This window comes from Myotis daubentonii, chromosome 8 (genome assembly GCF_963259705.1).
Source record: "Myotis daubentonii chromosome 8, mMyoDau2.1, whole genome shotgun sequence".
NCBI lineage: Eukaryota > Metazoa > Chordata > Mammalia > Chiroptera > Vespertilionidae > Myotis > Myotis daubentonii.
Window position 1 is genome coordinate 13,036,018 of NC_081847.1, and position 18,059 is coordinate 13,054,076.

Consider the following 18,059-nt stretch of genomic DNA (forward strand, 5'->3'; position numbering starts at 1 on the left):
TGGACCGGCTCCCGGCACATTGTGCTTTTCAACATTCCCTTGTAGAGTAGGTTGGGCCTTCTGTTTCTGTGGACTTGGTGGGTCTTGCATTGCTTTATCAGGTGAACTAAAGAAAGAAAGTTAATGTCTGATCATTCTGGATCCAGTGAAAGACAAAGCGATATAATAGGTGACAGAAAATGAGCGTGCTGCATGGCTCAGAGGACTCCTTTCTAGGACTATCATTTTATGTTTGAAAAAGGCAAGCCCTCTGGTCTGGAGGAGGATTTCATACCTGCAAGGTATGTTTTCCTACGTGTTTTTGCCTTAGAGTCAAGACATTTTCTCGTGCTTTCTCTGATAATTTTTGCCTTTCTATGGAAATCATGGCTCTGATTTCATGTGTTTGACAATTTGGGTGTTAATATTGGCTAGAATGATGCCTTCTGGAAACACTTAAATTCCCAAAGAGTAGATAACCCTGTTAGTCTGTTATGATCTTTCAGGCTAACAGTAATATGATTATAATATATTATCCCCATGACACGGAGAATAATCTCCTTTCCAGAAGAGGATCAGGAGGGAGACCAAAGAACTGCCAATAGGAGAATACTTTAGGATTGTCAGCTAGACAGAGGAAACTAGCTTGGTGAAGTTATAACGAGAAGCACCAGAGGTTTTAGGATAATTATAAATCATTGGGGGTAGGTGAAGGTGGAATAATAGTTTGGGATTGGGGAAATCATTTGTGTGTTGTTAAAAAGCAAAACTCGGTGGAGTAAACTTGATCTAATTAGCTTTATTAAGCAATTCATGAACCAGGCAGCATTTCATCCAGCAACTAAAAGGCTGCTCTGTGGGGTTGTACAAAGTGGAAGGTTTCTATGGGAAGAAGGGTGGGACAAGGGAGCTATAAACCGAAGAAAATAAAAGACACCTTTGGGGGGGGGGGGCGGTCGTGGAGAACCGGAAGGGTTTTTGTCATGCAGAGTGCCTCTTTCTATGGGGGTGGACAGGTTCCTCATTGGTGTTGATCAGAAAATTCAGACTGCTTGATTAAGATGATATTTCTGGGAGAGGTTGAAACTGCAGTTAGATCAGCCATTAAGTCTAGGTTTGGTGTCATGGGCTTTTAGCACTGGTGCCACCTGTGGTTTTCTCTTTAACAGTCCAGAGCAGTAAAAAGGGGCGCTCTCATACGACAAAAGTCTGGTTGTGGGTGTGTTTTGTTTTTTGTTTTTGTCCCCTCCAATTAAAAAATGTATGATTATTGTTTTAAAAACTGAAAAGAAAGAAAAAGATTATGTCCTAAGGCAGCATTCATAGAAATTAAACATGGGTTGTGTAAAAAGGCATTCCCAGTAACTCTGGAAACTTGAAATTTGATGTCATTTCAAACAGATTTGGTTACTGCAAGAATGTTCAGTGTTGGAACAGAGAATCTCTTTATCATACAAGAGTTTTTTTCTGACAGTCATGGAAATGCTACGTAGTAACAAAGAAAAGAAAGTGCAGATGACCCATAATTCTAAGCAGCAACGACACTGAACATTTAAATGTACAATTTCTAAAATTGTTTTGTGCATATGTTTTCTTGTGTCTTTTTCTTTAACACAAATATGATATACTATATACATTGTTATATAATATGATTTTTAAAAAATATTTTAATTGATTTTTAGAGAGAGTAGAAGGGAGAAACACCTTAGAGAAACATTGATTGGTTGCCTCTGTAACGCCCCCTACTGGGGATTAAGGCCAACACCTGGGTAGGTGCCCTGACCTGGAATGGAACTGGCAACCCTTTGGTGCCCAGGACGATGCCCAACCAACTGAGCCAACACCAGCCAGGGCTGCCTGATACATATGATTTTGTTGTTGCTAAACCCACTGAGGTGATTTTCTCCATTGATTCCATTGATTTTCAGAGAGTGAAAGAGAGGGAGAAGGAGAGAGAGAGAGACATTGATTGATTGCCTCCTATACTCACTCCAACCCGGCTGGGGATTGAACCTGCAACCTAGGTACATGCCCTTGACAGGGAATTGAACCCGAGACTCTTCAGTGTGCCGGCTAACTTCTTCACCAGGGAGCCACACTGGCCAGGGCATACAATATGATTTTTTAAAAAATGAAAATAATGATAGCTTAGTTTTCTATAGTATGACTTCGACATAATTTTCCCCCGAGTCCCTTTTGTTGCACATTTAGGTAGGTTTGGGGTTTTGCTTCGTTGGGGAAGGAACCAAACTTTCCTCTACCTTCAAGGCTCTTCTGGCTGATCTAATAATCAAATAGACATGAGGCAGATTAGCAAGAGAAAATAACCAAATTTACTATATACATATGTAAGGGAACCCTGCATCCCTGAGAGAGTCAGAGAGCCCACATTCAGGAGAGGTTCAGAGACAGAAAGGGAGGTTGAGGTATTTGACATCCTGAGGTGGGGATGTGGTAATTGGGGGCTTCAAAGGGTCTTTGCATAAAGAACGGACGTTTAGGACGTTTAGTAAACCGACGCTCGCTCTGCCCTATAGATAGGTCAAAGAAGTTATGTCTGATAGTCTCTTCTTAGGGGCAAAACCCCTAATTCAAGTTCTTCTAGGTAGTTAAAGGGAGGGGCAGAAGTTTCTCTTGGGCCTGAAGCTAAAATTGCCTTTAGCTCAAAGTAATCTGCATACCACTGAGGCACATCTTGAGGTGGGTCCCTCTGAACCCCCACAGCTTTTTATTAATACTGAGATAGACATCCTGAACATCTTGTTTGTCCAGTTGTTTCTTTAGAGTGAATACCTGAAAGGGGGGACTATTGGGTTAGAGTATGAGCGTTTCACTTTTATATCTATTGCCAGGTTGCTCTCTATGGGATATGCCAATTTATGTTCCTTCCTGCAAGGTACAAGGTACCTATTTCCCCAATTCTCACCAGCATTCATTATGACCATTCTTTTGAATCATTTAGATAAGTAATTTCTAGCTTCATCTTAAAATCTTGCGTTATGTATTTGCAAAGGGGTAGAAGAAACTAAGTTGCAGGTGGAGAGCATTTCAGAATTCAGTTCTTTGCTGTAGAATTGTATTCTTTTAAATCATCGCTAAAATGCAATTTATCAGCATGTTAAGAGAGGAAGAAAGGAAATATAAAGAATTAGACCCGTGTCCACTCTAGGTAACTCCAGTACAATCTCCTGACCAGTATGTATGAAGGAGGAGGTGGCTACGGAAATGTGCGTTTCCATCTAATTCAGGCACTATTCCCCCGCTTTATCACAGCGAGGGCTAGCGCATTATTGTTCTGGAGAGGAAAGCCAGCTGTGTAGGACAGTCACACTCTGATCCCCTATGGAAAGGAAGAAGAGGGAAGACAGACGGATGTAAACCTGAGGTGTATGTCAACCAGATTTTCCAAAATGAAGGGAGGAGGGGAAAAAATGAAATTATAATTGTGGGGTTTTATTTTAGTATTTTATTTTTTAATTATAGTTGACATACAATATTATATTAGTTTCAGATGTACAACATAGTGATTCCACACTTAATAAAACTTACAAAATGGTTGACCACAATAAGTTTAGTAATATCTGTCACTGTACATAATTACACTATATTATTGACTCTGTTCCCTGTGCTGTACTTTCGAATTGTGGGATTTTCAGTTGAGAGAGACTTTGCAGTCTAGTGATTCTCAAGGTCCAAAGGGAAGGGAGAAGAGTCAGAATTTACAGGGGTTTGTGTAATTTGTAAAAGCATAGTCAATATTATATAATTTATATTTTGAAAACATTCAGTGTAAATACAAACTAAGGTTTTTATTTGCAAAGGGCCTCTGTATGAATGTGCTCTGGTGACATTAAAGCTCTAACTAATCTTTAGTGGTTCTTTTCATAGCTTTTCAGTGTATCAGTGATGGGGGTCGGGGCTTGGTTGAAAAGACTGAGAAAGCCATATCTAGTTCAACAAAACCATCTTCTAGATGTGGTGGCCGAGCCAGACAACTCACACCAATGTTATTGGCCTCCTTAGTCCAGGAGTTTCCCCTCCACCTTTCTTTCTTAGAAGGAAGATTTTTATAAGAGAGTAAGAGTGTGATAGTCTATGCTAGGTGTTCTACATTTGTTCTATTTATAAGGTTTCATAGCTTTTCCTTTTAAAGCTATATAAGATTCTGCCCTAGCTGGTTTGGCTCAGTGGGTAGAGTGTTGGCTGGTGGACTGAAGGGTCCCGGGTTCAATTCCAGTCAAGGGCACTTGCCCGGGTTGCAGGCTCTATCCCCAGTAGGGGGGGCGTGCAGGAGGCAGCCAATCAGTGATTCTCATCTTTGATGTTTCTATCTCTCCTCCCTCTCTGAAATCAATAAAAATATATTTAAAAAAAATAAAAATAATGCTATATAAGATTCTGTCAAGTGTATGTATCAGTTAACTTACCTGTTATTTTGTTGTTGCTTTTGAGTTGTTTTCCAAGCTCTTTTAGAAATAATTTCATAATAAGCTGTGCACAGAATGTCCTCATATTTGGGCTAATTTATGTGAAATTGTTAGATTAGAGGGTATGTCTCTTTGTCGAATGTGCAAATAGTTTTCTCAAAGAGTTATACTGATTTACACTTATACCAGCAAAACTAGTTGAGTATCAGTTTCACTCTGCCATTTTCTGGCTTATAGAATCTTTCTTCTGTGGTTGCAGAAAAATCATTGTACTTCTAACTTGAGAAAACACGGTGCCTTCACCGAGTGGCCACAGCATGCTGCGCACTAAGCAGTAATTTGTTAATTTAATCAATTAGCTGAGTGTCTACTATTTATCAGACATTGTAGACGAAGAAAAGGATAAGACCATCGGTACTCTTTTTTGTTGTTGTTGTTAATACATTTTATTGATTTTTTAGAGAGGAAGGTAGAGGTATAGAGAGTTAGAAACATCGATGAGAGAGAAACATCGATCAGCTGCCTCCTGCACACCCTCTACTGGGGATGTGCCCACAACCAAGGTACATGCCCTTGACCGGAATCGAACCTGGGACCCTTGAGTCTGCAGGCCAATGCTCTATCCACTGAGCCAAACCAGTTAGGGCCATCGGTACTCTTAAGGAGTTAGAGGCTGCTGGAAGGGACATGCTCAGATTTCTAGGAGTTATGGATGGAAGTTTATGAGTCAGTTGGGAAGGAGCCAAGACACTTCTAATCGTGGAGGTGGAATGCTGTCAGGAAAAGCTATGAAAAGAGCCATTAAAGCTCAGTATGAGCAACCGTCACCAGAGCACAGTCACGCAGAGGCGAGGTGTCAGCAGGGGCAGCAGGCATGGTTCTGCCTGGTCAGTGGGATAGAAAGGGGGAGGGGTTAGGCCCAAGAGGTGGGCAGAGCCTTTGTTCAGAGTCAGTTCCAGAGAGCAGTGTTGCTCTGCTGGTCTGTGTCTCTTCTAGCACATTCCCATCGGGGACATCTGTACTCACTCTGAATCTTTACCCCCAGGCCAAAGTAGATACAGGCATTCAATGCAGACAGCACCCCAAAGGTAATTTATAGTTTCCTCTGACCCAGGGTTACATTTAGGTTATGCAGTGCAAGACTTGGGCATCCTTGTTTGCTGAGCCCCTCTCTACGTCTGGATGTTGGTAATTGATCATGCTATTAAGAATTTGGGGAGAAACAAAGCTGAATCAGTTAAGTGATTACCATAGACCAGCGATTTTCAACCTTTTTTATCTTATGGCACACATAGACTAATTACTAAAATTCTGCAGCACACCAAAAACTATGTTATATATTTTGCTGACCTAAATATAGGTATAATTTTTATTCATTCACACTAGACGGCTATTGTTGTGTTGGTTCTTGTTATTTTTTTATTTGACAATCTAAGGGGAAAGAGGTCAGTGCCCCTGACTAAATGGTCAGGTGTTGCATGCTTTAAGAATTATTGTGGGCCACCTGCTGAAAATCACTGCTATAAACTACACAGCTAGTTAGTATCTGTTTAGGCAGCGTTTTCATTTCTAATCTCATGTACAGTTTAATAATTTAACAGAACATAGACTCACAGGTCAGCGGAAATGTTTACAGGGTATTTCATAGCTGTTAAATTTTACCACTTGGGTTTGTTTGTTTTTTAATAGCTGGGGATAAAATCTAGAGAGAGGGTGGAAAACATAACCTATGACCGACTTGGTGGTTTTTCTGCCTCAGATGGGAAGGAGGAGGAAAGCAAAAGATTCATCAAATGAAATTTTCCCCAAAAAGTAATTGTTGGCATTCCTTACTCTTAATTCCTCCTCTTACCCCAACACAGTTTTCTTTAAATAATTTTTGTGTGAAAATTGTCACACAATTGCTCCAGAACATTAAAATAGATGTGTCAAAGGGTGAAATTTTATTGTTAAAAAATGTCTTGCATCTTTAAAAAAAAAAGTGTTTTTCTTTCTCAAATGTATCACCCACAATTTGGACCTTATTATATCTCAGTGTATAGTATGAGTATCGTTCGGTATTATTTTAAGTAAATCTCAAATGTAAACATTCTAGGGTTCACATTAGAGCTTCAAACTTACAAAAAATTCTTATGGAACTTATTAAAAATTTTAAGGATGCTGCCTATTTTATTGTGAGCATTGGAATCCACTACTGAAGTGAAATAATGGGCCAATCATATATATATAAGATATCAAAGGTAAAGGGCCAGGTGAAAGGAACCAGTAAGCAGAGTGTGGGAGTGATAGCTGTGGATTCGAGGGCTTTCTGGGCATTAGGAAACTGAGAGACGATAGAACATGATTGTTCAACACTTGACTCTGAAGACAAAGGCTTCTTGTGAAATCTTAGCTCCACATAGTCCTTACTTATTTCAACCTCAGTCCCCTCGTTTACAAAATGAGGGTAATAACCTACCTCTCAGTTTCGTGTGAGGATGAAATGAGATAATGCTTACAGTATTTAGAGAAGCACTGGTTCATGGGGACTCCGAAAGTGTATACTTTTTACAGGAATCCATCTCTCTGTAAGTAGAATAAGTGGATTTATTTACACAACATCTGTTGTGCAGAGCAATGAACACTGATAATCTTTGATTTGGGGGCTAGAGATCAATTATTTTTCAGGTTCTGTTTTTTCTCAGAAAATATTGATCAAAAAAGGTAGTGCAGGTTTTGCAGATTTTTCAGCGTGGCAAAATCAAGCTTCAACAGCCCTCGGACACATTTCTGTTGTTTCCTATTAATTTTTATTGTATCTTTAATGTATATCATATATGGGAGGAGGGAAACAGTGAGAACCTTCCTGGTTTTTCTTTTCTTTTCTATTTATTGCTTTTCTGCTTCTGTTCCCTTCTCTCTCTTTCCCCTGTCCTTTATTTTGAAAGCAGAGACCTACGAATTGGGGTATAACCCCTGATCTATAGATTTGTCCTAGTGTTTTCATGGAATGTACTTGACTCTGTTATAAATCACACACCGTGTGATCTGTAAGGGTTTGCAGAACAAAGATGCATGATGTGAGTAAATCCAGGGAAAGAACACCGAGTCTGACAGGCCCACCCTAACACTAAGCGGCACCTTTGCTGACTGCCAAATGCCTGCTTGCTGCCCCAGCTGCCCCTGTCCTTGGTTATTATTAGTGGCACCGGCTTTATATCTTGACATCATCACTCCATCTTCTTGCTCCACGATTTGGCAGATACTGTATTCCTCCTGCTGATTCATATACAGAATAAAAATACAACCTTGATAAGATTTGGACACCCAACTTTCAGTGACCAAATGGGATTCTACTTTCAGAACCCATTCAATTCATCCAGAGTCCCTCCCTTTAAGCAATTTGTATGGATACTAAAGCTCAGTCTTTTATCTGGAGCCATGAGTTTGAGTTGGGGTGAATTTACTCGTTTTGATGGATACCGCCTCATTGGCACACCTGAAATCTGATCCGGGACCATTTCTTCGATGTCAAGCCCCTAAGTGTAGCACATAAAGCCTTTTGTAATCTTGCTCCCCTCTGTTTCTCTAGCCTCCTCTCAAGCTTTTGCCGTACATATCCTTCATCCAGCCACACCGAACTGCTTTTAGTTCAAATGTGTTTTCTCCCTTTATGCCCCTTTGTCTTCATTTGTGCCCTTCACTTTCCTGTTTCAGAGCTTTTCTTTCAAGACCTTATCCTAAAATCACCTCTTGAATATTTTCCTGACCCTGCCCTCACGTTATGACTTAATAGCACTTCTCCTGTGCTCCCTTATTAATGTATGACATGTATTAAGATGTGCTCAAATAAGTGAATACCTTGATGAATTTTTACAGAATGAGTATACCTATGTACCAGTACCCAGGTCAAGAAATAAAAGATTACCAGGACCCCCCTTCAGCCCCCCTACCCCCATACCTATACTCCTGACTTCTAACACTGTAGATTTGTTGTGCTTGTGTTTGGACTTTCTGTACATGGAATTCTACCTGTTTGGTGTCATTTTACATAATGTATGAGAGATTCATCTGTGAGGTTGCATATAGTCGAAGTTTGCTTATTCTAATCACTGTTGCAATTCAAATAGGCTACAAAATTTTAATCTGTTCTATTGATGGACTTCTGGGCTCTTTTCAGATTGGGCTATTTTGAATGGTTCCTCATATTACAAATAATGTTGCACAAGATTTTGAATAAATGTGTGCCTTATATTAAGGAACATTATAAAACCAAACAATTTTGTGAGGAGTGAGAGTACCAGAGAACTTTTTTGGGGGAGGGGTGGGGAGAGGGGGTGATGAGCTCTGCTCAATTGGTAAAAAGGAATTGCTGAACTTTTCTTATGAACTGGTTAGTGCAGTGAAGCTGGTTAACTCACAACATTTTGGGTTCCTCTTATAAAGGAGTAGGGAGCTAATATAATAGAAAGGCTTAAATACCATTATCCAGGCCTCCTTAGGCACAGCTGAGTTCAGAAGATTCATTTGTTTATTGTCCCAACTTAGATCCTCATTTATTTAAATGTTTATTATGCATCTTCTGTGTTCCAGACACACTGTTCTAGCCACCAGGGAGGGCATAGCATCTTGCTCTCATGGATCTCACAATCTATTGAGGGAGATAACAATAGACAAGACAAATGAAAAAATATGTAATATGTTAAATAGAAACATAGAACAGGGAAAGGAGAGAGAGAGAGAGAGAGCGAGAGAGAGAGAGAGAGAGTGAGTCAGAGAGTGTTGGAGTGTTTGAGCACTGAGAGTAAAACCGATTTTAAAGAGTGATCAGGAAATGCCTTCTTTTTCTACTTCTCTTTCAGCTTACCAAGCCAGATGTAACAAACATTAAGGATACACGCGTTTAGGATAAAAAATTATAAACTCTTAAGTACATAAAGTCTTGTAATTCTTTCTTTTCCTCTTGGGTTCATTTTGCTTCTAATCTGGAATGACAGATTTCATTATCTTGTGAGGAATTTTTATGAGTCAGTGGCATTTATTAATGTGTGTGTTCAAGTGACAGTCATGTTACCTGATTCATAGGCTATGGAAGTTGACTGGAATTCGAATGGAGAGGGGAAGGGTTTGTCTTGCTGCTAGGAGAGCCGTGCTTTGCTCCCTGAAACTTCAGTTAAAGCCATGGCCCAAGGCTCTTACATTGGCATCTGGCTGGCATTTCCCATTATGTAAACCTGAATGGGGCTTAGTTTTCTCAACCAAATTGTGGTTATCAGAGCTCCCTCCATCTAGATATGGGGCTGGATAATTATTACAATTTCTCATGCAAGTGTATAAAAGTTATTAGCACACCTGAATTTGTAGTAAATGTTATTTTAGCACGTGTCATACTGTATTATAATTATTTAATTGTGTCTACCTTATCCTGTGCTGCCTTACTCATCCTTGTCCCCCAGTGGCCTAGGACTGTGTGTGGAAAGCTCTCAGGCAAGTAGCTACTCAGTAGATACGGAAACAGTGAGGGATTTAACAGCTGTGTGTCAATTCAGAGAAATATGTTTAAGCTGTGATTCAGCCACTGTTGATCAGGACCATATTATTGTAAAGTACTGTTTTTTCAGAGTAAAGCTCATCAAAATGTGTCAACCTCACTTCTCTCAGTTTTTGACTTCACTAACCTTGTGACTTCACTAACCCTGTGACCTTGGGTAAATGACTTCTGGAGGACTTGACTTTCTTATCTAAACTAAAAAATCAAGATGCTATCTGCTTCACAAATATGTGAATTTTAAATGAGATAATTTAGATTGAAAGCAGTGTGTGTACATATACGTTTCCTAGCTTAGGCCAGAGCCATGGGCTAAATTTAGCAATAAGACTTTTAATAGGGACACTTGTAAGCTCTATATAACCAACTGCATGGGCACAGACAGGAAAAGTAACTTAGCAGCAACATATCTAATAAGATTGAGGATTTGCTTCCAGCAAGCTTAATATGAATCAATAATATGGTGTGACTATTTTCCAACAACAGTATTAGTTACCTGATTAACTGCCATGTAATGGAAGTTTTAAATGCTATGAACAGAAATATCCAAAACAGAATTTCCCATTGTGAATTCTGTAGAGAATCACTTGATGTTACTAATTATTACATGGGGGTGGGGGGTGGCTCTGGTTTGGGAAATGGTGGGTTGGTTAGATCATTGAACATCTATTTTGGAGAATTTCTTTGGTCTTGAGTTATTGTGAATGTGGATCTCCATGAGGGGGCTCGAGTTGACAGAGCTTTGGTAACAGATGGAACAGGGCTGCTGGTAATTTTGCTTGTTTCTGGACCCGTCAGACTGCACCTGGACCACTCTGCCTGCGTGGGCACTGCCCTTTGTCAAGTGTAGACTACAGGGCCAGAATCCATAGGAGAGCAGCCAGGATGGGGAGGGAAGTGTGATGATACCATGGGAGGGGCACATGGCGGGGGCGGGGGAGGGGAGATGGGACAGTTAGGGTAGAGGTAAGGGTGATTGGTTGGGTGTGAGGGAGATTGAAAATACCTGAAATGCAGGAAAGGGATTTGACTGTTTTGTCAAGGGGCAGAATGAGAACCATTAGGTAAAAGTGACTGGGAGATATTTTGGACCCACCCCAAAGTAAAATTTTCCTTGAAGATGGCTGTATTTTACATCCTGACTCTGTTCTTGGAAGGCATAGTTTTGGGGTGGTGTGGAAGCATTAGGTGTTTTTGAAAAGTGCTCTTTAAAATCCCATCCAGTCTCAAATCTATAAATTTGTGATATTTTTGTTTGTTTTGTAAATTTATTTCCTCAGCCTTTTATTTTTTCAGCATTGTGCTCATTCCCGTGGATACTTAGGAAAAGCATTAATAAGATGTGGTTTAAGTTTATTGGTTGGATGACAATACTGACACATGAGACGGTTGTTAGCAAACTAAGAAAATATAAACAAAAGGCTCGTTTTGATAATCTGTAACAGAACCATAGAGATCTTCGAAGGGGGAGACAGGAGAAGTATGTAAACGGGTTTGAAGGATTAATAAGGTTTGCATGGCAGGAAGAACAGAAGCACTGCAGGTCAGCAGAAGCCCAGGGATGAAGGCAAGAGACATAGAAGGCTTTGAGCTGTAGCAGTGTGGCTAAATCTGTGATTAAGAAAGATCCATCTGGCAGCTTTGTGTAAGAGATAAAGATTTGAGAGCTATCTCCTTAAGAGTAATTATTTAAAGCTTCAGGGTTCTTGAAATCTTTGAGGAGATTGTGGCTAGAACATGGATGAGCAAGGTCTTAAAACTTAGTGGTTAGAGCATAAGTTCTAGTCCTGGTTCAAGTCCATTTCGCCGTTGACCTACGTGGAGAAACTAAAGCCTAGAAGTTGACTGTAAATTGGATTGTTTACTTTCCTATTAAGATAATTATGTGGATTAAATGAGATAATTATGTAACTAATTGCTCAATAAATGTTACTTGCTATTATTTATCATGCAGTTGAAGTTCCCTAGAACTGTGGTTCCAGAAATAGGGTTCTCTGATCAACCACATCTATCACTTGTAAACTTGTTATGATTGCAAGTCTTCGCCACCCCTCTCTGACACACTGAATCAGAGTCTCTGGGGGTGGGGCCTAGGAAGCAGGCTTTAAAAAGCTGCTCAGGAGAGGGGCAGGGCAAAGTTTGAAAAGTGCCTTAGCTTTTGGCGTCCTAGAACTAAGAAAGGGAGAGGATTTAAGAGGGTCTTGACTGAAGTGTCCTTTGCAGAGAAGAGAGTGAAATTTGTGGGGAAGGAGGTAGTGTATTTTTGGCAGTGCCTCACAGTTTTACACGTAATGTTCAACGAATACATGTTTTTATGCTATTGAAAACAACTGGTTTCATAGTAGGTTGGGAATGGAAGGAGGATTTCAGGGCAGTTATATATAATACATGCGATGTTCATATTCTGTAGCACAAAGGATAAAAAATACCACAGAACCAGTTTAGAAATTTGATATTGAAGTTTAAATCTTATGTTTAACGTATAGTTATGGACTGCCCACCACTGTGACCAGGCACCGTGCTATCTGCTGTAAATACGAAATGAAATGTAACTCTTTGTTTTCAGAGGTTTCACAGAATTACATTTTTTAAAGGATTTGAAGCTATCTTTTTTTTTTGTAACTTTCCAGCTATAGAGAATAAACACTCTCTGATCTATTCTTGGCCAACGCCAGACATTAAGCAGGTGCTTGCCTTGCAGTCAATGCAAGGCCTACTTTGAAGGTGCTACCTCATTTCTGAAAGCATTCGGAACATTGACTTCTTTTGTTTATTATTTTATGGCTCAACATATACCTCAGAGATGATTTGAAATCTTTTGAAATATTTTATGATCCTATTTAATGTGGGCCACCTGAGGTTTCAATATTGAGAGTTAGGCAGTTGGCGGGTCCCCATGTCCACCCCCATCGCCAGCACAGGCACCAAACACAATAGCTTGGAATAAAGTAAATCGACCTCTAAACTTCATCCATGTAGTTATTTACTGCCCATTAGGTACAGGACACTGTGATGATAATGATGTCTAGTTGAAGAGCCAGGGCAGCCACAGGCCATGTATATTGAGTCTGGAGGAGTGGCTCTAGCTCTCCACTGAGTACCTGCCTGGGGCTTGGTTGGAGTTCGACCAAGGGTTCAGAGGATCCTAATACACCAGAGTTTAGGTTTGTAAATGTGCTACCCTGTGAGACACCCCCCTTCACAGTGGTGCAGGCAAAGTGAGTAAATTAGATTGACTAGTTAAGAAGCTATGTCTTTAGACCTCTCGATTCTTGAAAACAGATGGCATGGTATTTGAGATGGCAAGTGGAACACCAGAATTACATTCACTTGTATTTGTGATCCCTGAGTTTCATATCATAGAGAGACTTAAAGAAAACGCAGTGGAACTCACTTTTGCAAAATGACAGTGATTGGGAAGTTAATCAGAATAATCATTTGTTAATATATTTTTGTTCTGTTCTGATTTTTATTAATATGTAATTGCTATATAACATTATATTAGCATTGGTTGTACAGTATCATGATTTTGTATTTGTACATATTGCAAAGCAAATACGTTTCAATTGACACTTGTACTTAGCTCCTTCTTTTTCCCCATTACTTAGGACTCCAGGGCTGAGGTGGGTGGGGAGTGAATACTGCTTACCTTCTTCCATTATTTTCTTTTTCTCTCCAAACCCCAAAGAAAAGTAGCTGGAGTCTTAGTTCACCATTTTCATAAGGTTGCCAAGACCAGACCTAGATCTGTGTGTTTCACTAAGCACAGCAGTCAGTGGTTTCCATCAAGTATTGAGAAGGTGAATTAAAGAGATCAGAGGACTTGTTTTTTTAAAGATGCTTTTATTTACACTTTACACAAGGTTGAGAAACATTGTACTGTCCCTCTGGCCATCACCGCACTGTTGTCTGTTTCTGTGGTTATGCATATATGTGAGATCAGAGATCTTTTTTAAAGGTTTTAATGATTCATAAAGGTCTTTCTGATCGTCCCCTTACTAGAATACAGATTGAATATTTGAAGACCTGGTGGAGTATAATTTTTTAAATGTATGGTTTTTCTGCAACTGCTGAATATTGACAGAAATTACCCCTACGTCCTACTAGCTACCCAAGGAATGTTAGTGTCCTGAAAACATTGAACCCAGTGTGGAAAACAGAGTTATGGCATTTGTAGGGTTTTAGAGCTGAAAGAGTTTTTAAAAAAGTAAAGAAACCAAAGTTATATGTTTTTTTGTTTTAATGGTTGATTTTGAATTCACCCCTTTTTTCATCGCCTTTCTCTTTCCTGCAGTGAACACCTACCTCTTCATGATGCAAGCTCAAGGCATTCTGATCCGGGACAACATGAGGACAATAGGTGCTCAGGTTTATGAGCAGGTGGTTCGGAGCGCTTATGCCAAGAGGAATAGCAGCGTAAATGACTCAGGTATATTTTTAGTAAAGACGTGGTCTGCTTAGAATGTCCCCTCCCAGGAGAGGGAACATTGGTGGGAATAATTGTCTTTGATGAGACAAAGTACATTGTAAAAGAGGGAAGGTTTGGCTGAGTCTTACCTTATTACTAAAAAGAAGCTCTTACAAAATGAATCCTTGTTTCTTTTGCTAATAGTATGTTAAGCTCAACTAAATGACTCCATTTTCTGTTCCTAATACCTACCAGGGACAGGGAGGTAAAGAGTATCTTTCAAGACACCTTTTTTCAGTGTAGTTGCCCCAAGTGGGCAGATGAAGCATAGATTAGGACACCAGCAAAACAGGAGCACCAAAAACTGTTTCTGGAAGTAATTTCAAAAAATGTATCTGTACTGGCAATGAGCAAAAACAGAACTGGGTTGGACTTCCTGATACTTACTTTATGGCTTCACATGTGGGATTTGTTAGTTTTGTTTTTTGAGTTACACAGGGTGATGACAACGTTCCATATTGTTTTCAAAGCTAATCTAGCCTGGTTCCCACACAGGAAGAGTCACTCCAGCTCTGTTCTTCCTATTGGACTGTACTGGAATTTGTTCCACCCAGAAAACGCATTGTCCATGAATACTTATTAATAACTTCACTTCATAATAATCATGTCATCCGGGACAGTTTCCACAAATTAAAAAAGCAGCTTCTGAAAGAAGTTTACTAGGTCACCTGGTTTACCTTTCCCAGTCAGGTGTGGTTTTCATCCTGTGGTTTAATTCCAACTCCGTGGCTTAGCCTGATGGTCAGATTCATTCAGCCTTAAAGAATTCATTCAGCTTTTCATACTATTCACTTAAACATTGCTATGGTGAACACAAGAGTGAACATTTCTGCACCAGTCTTTGGAACTTATACCTGTGGCTTTTGTTACCTTATTAGAGGCCCAGTGCATGAATTCGTGCACTGGTGGGGTGGGGTGTGGCCTGCGGGGATCGGCCCACTGTGGGAGCTCTGCTTATCCCGGTCAGCCGAGCAGCTGTGGACCTGCCCTCTGAGTGACTGCTGAATGAGGAAATTAGTCTGAGCTGATATTTCGGGCTAATGTCTTGGGTAAAAGTGTGTTCTGTGTCCTGGAGGAACCTGGTGGAGAGCTTTGCACCCCAAAGCCACTCGGTGAATGTCCTTGATGTGTGATGACAGGTCAGTGACACCATTGGGGATGTTCAGGGCAGCCGTGCTCCAGGATCCTCAGCCATCAGGAGAGCCTCCCTGAGGGGTCCACAGTCATGTCCCCTCTTGCAATCTGCCTATGCCAGCTCCCCGCACTCTTTCTAGATCACACCTTAGAGGGCCTGCATCAGCTGGTGGGGCCAGACCAGAGTCTGGATTGTCTCAGGTCTATGATAGGTGCAAAGACTTGGCCTCATCCTGGCGCCGAGCGGCGCTCCCACTGTGGGAGAGTATTGACCACCAGGGGACAGCTCCTGCGTTGAGCATCTGCCCCCTGGTGGTCAGTGCACATCATAGCGACTGGTCAACCAGCCGTTCTGGTCGTTCCGCCATTAGGTTGCTGGGCTTTTATATATATACTAGTATAGATAAGCACTAATTATATAAAGAGGAGAAAAGAACACAGGTTAAATGGCTTGCCTAAAATAATATTGTAAGAACCTGTTCCTGACTATTTTTGTAAGACAGTATACATAGGCGGTTCTTTACCTTTGAGAGAAAGCTGTCTTTTTTATGTCTCTCTTTTTTAATGCTTCCAAAAATTGAACAAAGGAAGTATTTCCAGATGGTTAAATGGGACTGTTGTGAAGCTTGTCCAGTTGAGCCAGGAATGATTTTCATTTTAAAAATAGATTCTGAGATTTTATTCTGCTAAGCATTCATGATTTGCCTCTTATTTCTCTAACTAAGGACTAATGTGCTCTCCTATGGCTTCTTACTGATTTCACTCAAGCCTAGTATTATAAAATATGTACATTTACGTTTTTTTTCTTTCCTTCAAATCAGTCCTCCCTTCTTCGGCAGCTCAATGTAGAAATGAAATTGTCTTTGCAGACATTGCTAATGAGAATTATTCTGTGTGCTTGGGATCTCAAGAGAAAACGTTGCCTCTCGAAGGGAAGTTAAATCTTTAAAATTGACCACATTCTAATTTATCAGTCTGTCCTGCTGGCCAACTTGGCAGCAACAAAGGACTAGAGTTTGCAAACCAGATAAGCGTTGGTAGTTCCTTTTTGTTTACAGAGAGCAAGTGATGACTTTTCAGAGTTTTTTTAGCCAAACTGTGGTCTCAGGACAAATTGCCTGAGCTCTGAACCATACCTGGGAGAGGAATCCCTGCAGTTCCCAAAGTCACGGAAGAAAGAGCACATTTTTGTGCCCTAATTCATCCTGTGTGGCATTAGGTTTTGCTAATGATGCCATACACTTTGTGTGATTTGATTAGAACATAAGGCTCAGTCAGATGGACAGGATTTTATGTTACTGCCATTTTTCACAGGTAATACAAATCATCTTGGGGGAGTTGGAGTGCCTTGGTCATGTGACATTCCCTGAACCCTGCCCCAAACCTGCTTTAGGTTGTGTGGTAAAATTAGGGAGTTCTTTGCCCTGTTTCACTCTGGATAAAGGAACATTTGTGCCGTTGTGACATTTTTCCAGTCCAAGTGATCATGCCACTCCACGGTTAGGTGATGCTAGCTTTCGGGGGTTTTTTTTTGTTTTTTTTTTTTGAGTACACAAAATTGTGGTTTAATCATATAATAGAATACCATCCAACACTAAAATTAATGAACTGGATCTGTATCAACAGCATGGATCTCAACCATAATATATGGGGGGGAAAAGTAGATTTCAGGATGATACATGCTGTATATTATTAATGTGAAATTTTTTTGTTTGTTTTTTTTGTTTGGTCATTCATTCTTTTTTTTTTTTATTATTGCTTAAAGTATTACAAAGGGTATTACATATGTGTCCTTTTTTCCCCCCCGCCCTTGATGCTAGCTTTCTGGGCATTTAGTGGGGTGGTCTGTTCTCTTTGAGAAGTTACAGGGGCGCAAGCAGGACTCTCCCTGCACTGCTGCTGGTCTCGAACACAGGCTCTCACTCATTCCCCGGGGGTTATTGTCCTTCAAAACTGAGTGCAGGAGTGACCTGCGTCCTTGGAAGGCATATGCAGGAACTCATTTGGTTTTGCATGTATTTCTCAAATTATCATACACCAAAGTAATTCTTTCCATCATCCTTATGGTTGAAATAGTTAACCATCCATTTTGTGTTTAATTTGTGCTATTTCCCTTATAAATTGGAAGTCTTTGCTGTTGGGGGCTATGTTATTACGCTATGCACTTTACTTTCATTACCCCCATGGAATCCTCACAAGAACTCAGTAAGGTAACTACCTATCCCCATTTAGGGTTGAAGGGGTCAAAGCATACAGGAGTGAGAAGCCTCGAGGCAGCAGTGGAATTGAGATTTGCTGGTCTCTGAGTCCCAGCAATGCCCTCACAGCCTTTGTCATCTTTGTATCCCCAGTTCCTTGTACACTGCCTAGACCAGCGGTTCTCAACCTGTGGGTCGCGACCCCTTTGGGGGTCGAACGACCCTTTCACAGGTGTCGCCTAAGACCATCAGAAAACACATATATAATTACATATTGTTTTTGTGATTAATCACTATGCTTTAATTATGCTCAATTTGTAACAATG

At 40.4% G+C, this 18,059-nt stretch overlaps 1 protein-coding gene across 4 annotated transcripts in view; it reads left to right on the forward strand.

Moving 5' to 3' along the window:
- The window catches only part of B4GALT5 (beta-1,4-galactosyltransferase 5), a 79,018-nt gene that overhangs the window by 41,707 nt on the left and 19,252 nt on the right, over positions 1–18,059 (forward strand). For 2 of the 4 annotated variants that reach the window (XM_059705341.1, XM_059705340.1), the window contains one exon: positions 14,228–14,362. In XM_059705341.1, coding sequence (XP_059561324.1) covers positions 14,228–14,362 — 135 coding nt within the window. Of the gene's footprint in view, positions 1–9,841; positions 9,873–12,634; positions 12,658–14,227; positions 14,363–18,059 lie in introns of those variants that run through there. The other 2 variants (XM_059705339.1, XM_059705342.1) reach the window with 2 other exon arrangements.